The 9,288-nt window shown below is 42.6% G+C and overlaps 1 protein-coding gene across 1 annotated transcript in view; it reads left to right on the top strand.

The window, feature by feature from the left end:
• The first annotated feature begins 212 nt into the window (after positions 1–212).
• dpp6a (dipeptidyl-peptidase 6a) overlaps positions 213–9,288 on the top strand; it is a 268,421-nt gene continuing 259,345 nt past the window's right edge. The window contains exons 1-2 of the mRNA XM_058632254.1: positions 213–449; positions 542–609. Coding sequence (XP_058488237.1) covers positions 553–609 — 57 coding nt within the window. The 5' untranslated portion in view covers positions 213–449; positions 542–552. The remainder of the gene's footprint in view (positions 450–541; positions 610–9,288) is intronic.

Below are 9,288 nucleotides of genomic sequence, written 5' to 3'. Positions count from 1 at the left end.
TCGCAGACTCCCCGCTGCTGTTTTCTGATTCTTTTTTGTTTTATTGGAAAGACAACATTGACACACTCCCACTTCCACCACGCGCACCAGTTGAAGCTGTCAGATCGGCGGGGTGCGCTTGCGCACGCGCGCACACACACACACGCGCGCGGATGTGTCAGGTTTGTGTTTGGAGGCTCGTGAAGAGGTGATTTAAAGCGAGGAAACGCGGCGCAACTGACAGTTTTTACTGGTGGAACAAACTTCTCAGCGGATTTACACTTGACTACCTGGCAACCAGTGGTACTTTAAGTGCGGATAAACATACAAACAAACAAACAAACAGGAGACGTCGTTGAATTGTTTGCTCTGCTACAGCTGGACACACAAACACACACACGCACAGGCAGGAGTTAAGTTGCATCCAACAAGCTTCTTTTTTTTCTCCAGGAGAAGCGAGAGCGCAGCAGGTAAATCCAACATTGACCAGCTGGACATGTTTCCACTCCACGTGTTTGTTACTGGATTTAATGTCTTTTTCTTTGTGTGTGTGTGTGTGTAGAAGTTGCCGGCATGAATCAAACCGCAGGAGCCACGAACACGTACCGCAGATGCTCCAAAGGAGGAAAGGTAAGGAAGATTTGGTTTATCTGTGAGAGACTGTGCAGCTCAGCTCTGGATGCAGAATCGTGTGTGTTTTGCGGCTGTAATTGCGCGTCAGTGCGCGCTGGAGACGTTCCGGATGAACCCGTTTACAAACGCATCAGAGGCTTTGGAGTTCAATCTAGTTTCTTCCTGTCCTTCAGCAAGATGCAACAGTTTCCAGTGATGCTTTCTTGCAGTTTTTGTTACCTGATGATGATGATGATGATGATAATAATCTGGGTGTTGCTTGTGACTCTGTACAACTGTGACCCACATTGTGAGGCTGTTGTTGCATCCTCTGTTGGTGCTGCTGCCAGTGCTCATGTGAAGTCAACAGGGAGACAGGATGGATGGATGGAGAGAGAGAGCGAGAGAGAGGAAGAGGATGAAAGGAAGGATTTCCAGTCAGATGATGTGTGTGTTTGTGTGTGAGCCGTTCTCCCTCCCCAACACATCTGCTTCTGTCACCATCAGTGTATTTATCAGCAGATTATCACCGGATTGTGATGTAAACGGGTCTGTGTGAGCAGGTGTGTGTGTAATGGAGAGTGATGTGGAAAATTGGGAGTTGTTGTGATGGGTGTGTGTGTAGACGTGGATTAACACACTCGGTTAACTCGCTCCCTTTTAATTCCCTCTCGACAGGTTTTTATTTGTCTCTGTCAGTCGAATTACGAACGCGAGGATAACGGTACAATCTGTAGCCTTCACTAAAGTAACACGTGGCAGCTTAATATACACAGGTTTCTTATTAAAAGGATGGCGAATAGCGGCACTTTTAAACAATAGAATACCGTTTTATTGTCATTGTACAACTGAATTGAGTGTGTTTCTTGTTGCAAAATATGAAAAAGGGTAGATGTAACATATATTTATGATTTATGCTTTGGCAGCATTTAATATACTGTGAAGTTCTTCCAGAGAGGGAAAAGGAAGCTGATTCTATTCTAGGTGACCTTAATGACCTCTGTCCCACTGTCGGGCTGGAGAACCACACGCAGACAAGACAGTAGATGAGGATGTTCTCCACTGAACAGCGATAGAAAAGTCTCTGCTGGACCTTTTTCACCAGGTCAGGTCCTCGGTCCATGACGTGGACTCCCACAACTCTGCAGTACCCAGTGGGATACGTAACTTCACGCTGGTTCCTCACTGTTACGAGAAGTTACTGAACCCGTTGTCCGCTCACGGCCCCCCCACTGTGACCGTGTCTCCTCCGGGTGCTTTGGCGTCTTCAGAGCATGAGTGCATGAGTGTGAACCGTCATTTGTCTCAGTCATAGTCCCACAGAGGCTCTGTGGTGCCGCTCCTGAGGCGAAATGGCTCAGAGTCGTGCTCATTTGAACCAAACTGAGACGAGCTACTGGCACCGGGCCTCATTTGTGGGTTTCCAACCATGGCGTTATCGTCTCCTGATGGTAAAATTAAGAGGGAAGTGGGGGGTTCTCACAATATTTTCATTGCTGTATGGACTAATTAGCTTTTCTTGTAGAGGCTCTGGCTCTCGCCCATCGTCAGCTGGGATTATTTCCAGCCTTTTAATGACGGGAAGTAATATGCAAAGAAGGTAGAGATGAATAGTGTACAAGACTCTGTTTATATACTGCCTTTTTTTTTAGTCTTTAAGGCTTAATCAAAAGCTTCAAAAGTTTGTTTAGTTTGTCCATTAAAAACGTCGTTGGTCAAACATGGCGGCCTCTGTAGAGAAGACCTTAATCTGTGGTGATGGCGACAACCATTTGCACATTTATACACTCAAAAACCACACGTATTATTGATTTATGTTAAATTCCTGTCAAATGGAAACAATATCACCCAAATTTTACACACTAGACTTTTTAATAACCGACGTTTTCTTTTCATCGGTCACCTTCAACCATTGATCAGCAGTAGAGCTGAGTAATTTGTGATTAAGCAGTGGCAGTTCATATGAGCATCATGATAATCAGGGCGCCTGGATATTTTTTTTTTATATTTTATGGCTGTAGAATTGTCACACAATGTGTAACGAGTGAGTTCTTCTGCCCCCTTTTTCCACGATGACTTTCACTTTCGATATCTGGCAGTTATTCAACCGTTAAGGAATTACTGTACCGAGAGGCTGACGTCACGAACAACGTGTGATGAACTGGTTCCGCTTAAGGCTCTGAGGTTCTACCGTAATGACAAGTATAGGGGTGCACCTCCTCAGTGAGAAGCACGTTATCTTCCTGCACCTTCACACGACCGTTGTCCTCTGTTACAGTGTTTCCTGTGTTTACTTGTCCAGCGTTGTTGTTGTTGTCGTTGTTATTTCAACACATTTGCACCCCGAGCCTTTCAGGCAGTGCTTGTTCTAAATCGGTTGGGGTGTTTCATCTTTCACGTCAACTTCGAGTGAGGAAAATAGCTTCAGTCTAAACACCTCTCCAGACGCCGTCGCCGCCGTCGTCGTTGCATCCAGACAGCAGTCGGTGACCGTTTCATTTTTAGCTCCCAGGATCCTGTTTGGGCTGTTGTGTCTGTTTCAAGCTTGGGTTGCTGCGGACGGTTTCTCTTTGATGAGTCCTTTCCACGTCCCTGTGGACTTTCTATTTCTGGTCGTGTAGACAGTCGACCACAGAGGTGTTTTCAAAGTGGATTAATGACACCCTGATTAGGTGTGTGTGTGTGTGTGTGTTTACTGCAGGATAAGCCTCACACATGGTCATGGCCGTCATCTCGTGATGAGCTTTGACAGCTTCATAATCACCTGAAATGAGACCAGAGCGACTTGGTTGATACTTTCATCTCATGCAATTTCTCCACTTTTCAAAACAAACACACAGCCTGTGAGTCGTCGCGTGTGAAGTGCTCTCACTCCTCTGCAGCCGCGTTGTTGTTGTTGTTGTTGTTGTTGTTGTTGTTGTTTGTCGTCGTCGCTGCAGTGTGTCTAAGTTGAGCCAGTGCAGTGGGATGTCACCGTGAGATATTTCCCACTACAGCTTTATGGGATGTATGATGTTGTTATCTGTAACACCGACAGTATGTTTCATCCTCGCTATCACAGATCAACAGCTTTTCTCGGGGGCTCAGGGGAGAATCAGAGGAGATGCTGGGACGCTCCTGCAGACCATCATGCATTGCGCTGACGTTTACGAGAGATACGGGAGATACTTCTTCTTCTTCTTGTATCGCTGTGGCAATTTTATCCATCACACTCTCCTCCTATCGCGCTCAATTTTTTCCACATGATCACTTGATCTACCCGGACATCTCCAGCAGCACTGGATTTCCTTTAGGGATTTGCCCAAAGGTCTTCTGGGTAATGGAGACGAAGCAGTTGAAAAGAGTGACGGTGAACATCAATATCAGGAATACTTCACTGATTCCAGAGGAAATTTTTGAAAAACAAAGGTCGCAAATATTTAGTTAAAGGACGTCCAAGTATGTGTTTGTAGATGTTTTCTTGAATGCATCTTGTATCCGCTCTTTCAGCTCAACTTGCTGTGAAACGAGGGCTGAACCATTTGGAACGTAACATATTTGAAATAACATATTTGAAATGATGACTGTGTGAGAAACAAAGATGTTTTTCTTCCGTCGGTAGAATGTGACTTTGCATTACTGCAATTACGCAACGGTTTGCGCTATCGGAAAAATTCCAACGGTTTCTGAAAGCTGTGAAGTTCAAAGGCAAAGCTGACATGTGCTTGCTACGGTAATTTCACTCGCACTGTCACCAGAGAGGAGAGAGTTGGAAAAACACCTGTGTATAGTTTCCATTTTTTTTTGCCTGTTTTTGGTCATTGAGACAAAAACTCAAACAAGATAATGTTCAAATTTAAAATTTAACAGACAAAATCTGGTGTTCTTACGTGTTTTTTCTAAATAAAACTTTGTTTTTCTTCATTTTAAATTGTTAATGCACTATTTTGACATGCAGTAAATTGCCAGATATTGAAAAATATGGGGAATAGGGCAAAAAACTCTTAGTCAAAGGACATTTTCTGGCCCTTTTTATAGTTAAAATAAGCAAAAAAGGTGTTAAAGGGTTAGGAAATAATGCACCTCCTGTGATTTGAAGGCTGTTTTGTGATTTTTATAACTATTCCATTAATTGTCCAGCTCTACCGTGAAACCTGCATTACTCTCACGAGGTCTCATGCACTCAGAACTTGTCCAGAACTTTGTGGACTGGTCCCTGCGGAACCGCCTCCAGGTCAACGTGGGGAAAGCTTAGGAACTGGCGGTGGATTTCCGCGGGAGACGACACTCTCCTCCAACACCGGTGAACATCCAGGACATGGACGTTGAGATGGTAACATCTTACAAATACCTGGGTGTTCACATAAACAATAAACTGGACTGTTCTGATCAGGCTGCTGCGCTCAACAGGAAGGGCCAGAGCAGACTCTACCTGTTGAGGAGACTAAGGTCTTTTGGGGTGCAGGGAGAACTCCTTAAGACCTTCTATGACTCGGTAGTGGCATCAGCCATTTTTTATGGTGTGGTACCACACATAACCAGGCTCCTCATTCCTTCCTCATTCCTTCCGTCTAGTGCAATATACTATTTATGCTGTAAATATCAAGGCCATATTCTGCTGTCTATAATGTACATTCACCATTCTATTTTTAACTAATTGTTTATAGTCTAAGGGTTAATTTCTTCTTATACTGTAATTTTCTTTTTTTGGTAATGCATGTTTATTATTTATTATCTTTGTCTTTACTGTCTTGCTGCTGTAACAATGTAAATTTCCCCACTGTGGGACAAATAAAGGACTATCTTATCTTATCTTATAAACTTCAAATTATGCAACAAATGTCAATCTCTAGAACAAACCAAAGACACAAAAACTCACTATATTCCTAATATTTAATATAAAATGTGAATCAGAATACTTTATTAACCTCGGGGTAAATTGGGTTTACAGAAATTAAATAAAACACTAGGGAATAGAAAAATAAGGTATCACATTATCAAAACAGAATACTGTCACAAATGGATAAAATGTATAAAAGGATAAAATAAATAAAAAAACTTAAACTCTTTGAAAAATGGTCGTACAGTAGAATTTGTGAATATTACGTACAAAATAGTTACAAACAAAAGAAAATGGTTTCAAATTAAAATATAGCTGATTTAAAAAAGAGCTGTTCACTTTGATTCTTCTTTGTTTTCTTTTGTTTTTATCTTCTATCTCTGTAAAGTGGCCTCTGATATCTTTAAAGACACTATATAAATATGAATTATTTATTTTGTTATAATTAATCACCATCTGTGGCAGAAACAGATCACTCAAACCTATGTGTTGTGCTTAAATCTTACATTAAAAAATAGACAATTTATTGGTTTCATTGTAAATCGCTGTGGTTGTATAACATTAGATAATATAAACACAGTCCATATTAAGTTAAATACAGTAATTTAAAGATATATTTAATGATGCCCAATAAACAGAAACACAAGGATCATAAAGTACCCAATGTTTAAAATAATAAACATACAATAAAATCAGTAAAATAGTCTCTTATTCTATCCTTTTGTGGCTACAGTGGCTTCATGAGAAGAAGAATATACTGCAGTTGATGTGTGTGGTGAAAATAGAGCCACTAGAGGGCAGTGTGACACTGCAGTACATCCGGCTATAATTGAGAGTGGGGTGAGTTTGTAAATGTACTGCGGTTCCTCACCGTGTCTGATTGACACAAATGGGTTCAATAAATGTGTTTTTACACGAGTTAAAGGACTGTGCTTTTTTACAGGAGTTAAAGGACCGCACTTAACTTCCTGGAGCAGTTACATTATTTACTTTTACTGCCATAATCCCCCATTTCTACCGTCGCAGAGATTATTAAGAGCTCTTCTCCACTGATAACACGCTGTACTTACACTAAGTAAAAAGTTGGATTCATGCAATCTGTGAGGTTCCCATCACAGCCGTGAGAGCAACGCTGAGCTTATAACTCTCTCTGTTATTTATTTTTTTATTTTTTTTGGACTCTCCGATTCCTTCAGCTCCTTCCTTTTGTCTCAGTCACAGCAGGATAAGTTTGATTATCTCGCTGCTTCTCGACAGCCTCGCGGTCCTATACGCCTCGCCCGCTAAGTCCCAATTAGCCGCACCAGTTTTTCTGAACCGTGTGCAACTTTTGTTAATCTCTGCATCTGCAGAAATTCCTCTGATCACAGTTTTTGCAATGAAAGTTGTCATTTGTCGGATTCAAGGGGAAGAAAAGTATCATGATGAATATGCATCAGCCGCTGCTGCTGCTGCTGCTGCTGCTGCCTAAACACGGATTAATCACATAATGTTTCAGATGAACTTTTGTCCTTTGGAAAATAACTGGGTAAAATCTCACTAGCTCATTTGTCCGTATGGATTTTTGTGTGTGTTTATTTTTGAATTCAATCTCATTTGTTGGTGCAGTTATCGAGTTTGCATCAGAACATAAATAATGATGTATAATACAGCAGCGAGCCGGAGCAGCTAAGCTGTGGACGGACGCGGCGAGGTGTTCGCGCATGCGGGAGACGAGCCAGCCGACGTGTGATCGGACGCAGGGTAAACTTCTTAATTACAATGGATTTGTTGGGCATCAGCAGGGCAAACATCAGCGGGAATGTGCCAAGTATCGATCCGCGCTCTCATTACACTGAAGGCTCGTGCCATTGCACTCTTATCGCTCCAAACTCCCTCACTGGAGTCCATGGAAATGATCATTGATTTTTCCTTCTTTTGCTTTTTTTTTGACTCTGGCAGGAGGACGTCCATCTCAATCATCTCTGGACACATTTTGAGGTTCTCTCCTGCTCATTAGCACCTGTAATCTTTTTGCTCACCCATGCTGAGCTGTGTCCTTTTGGTGAAGGCAAAGTTCTTCCATCTAATCACTGGATCGGATGTAGGAAAGAGGAAAAATGTTAAATCCGATCAAATCCTGAAATCCTAGTATCTCATGCTTTTCGATGCACAGGCTGCAAAAGTGTCAATAAAAAAACAGCAACAGCCGGAGTGGAGTGTTTGTCACACAGTTGGAGAATTCTATCTTTAAAAGTGCAAGAACAAATGTGTCTAAAATGACTCTATCGGACACTCAAAGCTTTGTTATCGGTATCGGACCCAAAAAAAGTAGTGCTATCGTGTCCATCCCTATATGAATCTTCACCCTTGGGCTACGTTCTCCAGAAAGCACCAAGGTTCTGAGAACTGTGTGTCTATTATGTGACACTGACCTGTTTTACCTCAACACCAGCGGCTCCTTTGTCCCCTTTAGTGTTGCTCAATGCCACTATTTTCATGTCTGTTACCAACGTCTTTGTGATAACGATAACGCATCTCGTTTTCGTTTATTAATCTTCACACAAGTCCACATCGCTCACTGTTCTGGTCACATGACGTCGGTGGCTCATGTCCTGTGCTCTTCATGAACCATTTATGTGATACTTAGGCGTTTTGAATCGCGTAAGATTTTGAATTTTGTGAAATTTAGTGATTTTGGACTTCATCTTGCAGTGGCTCGTGCCTTGAGCTGGACTTTGGTGAAGGTAAAAATGGCTATTCAACATTTAGCTCAAGTGGCGTCGTAGAATTAAGCAAGATGTATAGATTGATTTTGGTTTGTCTTTTGTTAAGTGGCTAAAATGTTCTCAGAGAGTGTGTCCTGGAAACCACATGTCAATACCATACAACAACACTTAAAAAAAACAACCTGAAATATCCCTTTAATACTCCCACCCCCAGCACATGAACAAATAGAGTTATGTAATACTGTCTGTTATTATATTGGCTTGAGTCCGAGTCCATCGATCTGTCGCAAAAGAGACAAAAGTTGCATCAACGTAATCATAAATAAACAGTATTTTTCATTTTTTGGCTTCTGGGAATAAAACATGCAGGATATGTTTCATAGAGTTAGTTCTTTTCAAAATAAAGGAAGTGGTCTGTCTCTGTTCATGTCTTCAGGTCAAGCTGAATTCATTCGAAGCGACAGACGCCGCTGCATTTTAAGCTGTTTATCTCCAACACCTGGGAGCTGCTGTCTGTCTCGCAGTGATGCCATCAACACTGTCTTCACCGTGCGTGTGTGTGTAAAAAAAAAAGTAAACGCACTTGACTCGTGCCTCTCTGCATTTGTGCGGCGATATTTGTTTGTGAGACTGTGCACAATGAAATTGAGTTTAAAGCCGAGAGTGCCACCCCTGTGTGAAATGAATAATGCAACACATGCACGCAAAAGAGGTTTTTTGTAGTAGGTGAGATAAATGTGTAGCAGTTTGCTAATTCTGCTGTCGTGGCATTTCTCTGTGTGTGTGTGTGAGCGTGCACTTAATCATCCGCCTTGGAGGAAACCCTTGGAGGAAACGCGGAACCCTATTACAGTACGTGATCCCAGGGAAAACCGTGCCCATACAACAACAACAACAACAACATGATTCTTACATGAGCACGAGGTCAGAGTCAGAAAATCCTCGTTGCTCTTACTCCTGCGGCTCGGTGTTTTCCCCGGGTCGTGATTGACACTGCGGGGAGTGTAATTGCACGAGTCGGCGAGACCTCCGCGGCCTCTTGAGTGAGCGCTTGGCTCGGGCAAAACGCCCGGGTCGTGACAGCCCATCTGGCGCGTGTCACGAGCACTCAACGAGGCCCCGTGAGACAAATGGCGCCGCGACAGTAAACAGCCGCCGCCAGCGCCGCCG

Source organism: Solea solea, chromosome 1 (assembly GCF_958295425.1).
Source record: "Solea solea chromosome 1, fSolSol10.1, whole genome shotgun sequence".
Lineage (NCBI taxonomy): Eukaryota > Metazoa > Chordata > Actinopteri > Pleuronectiformes > Soleidae > Solea > Solea solea.
Note: the sequence above shows the minus strand (reverse complement) of the source record. Positions and strands in the feature narration are given on the sequence as shown.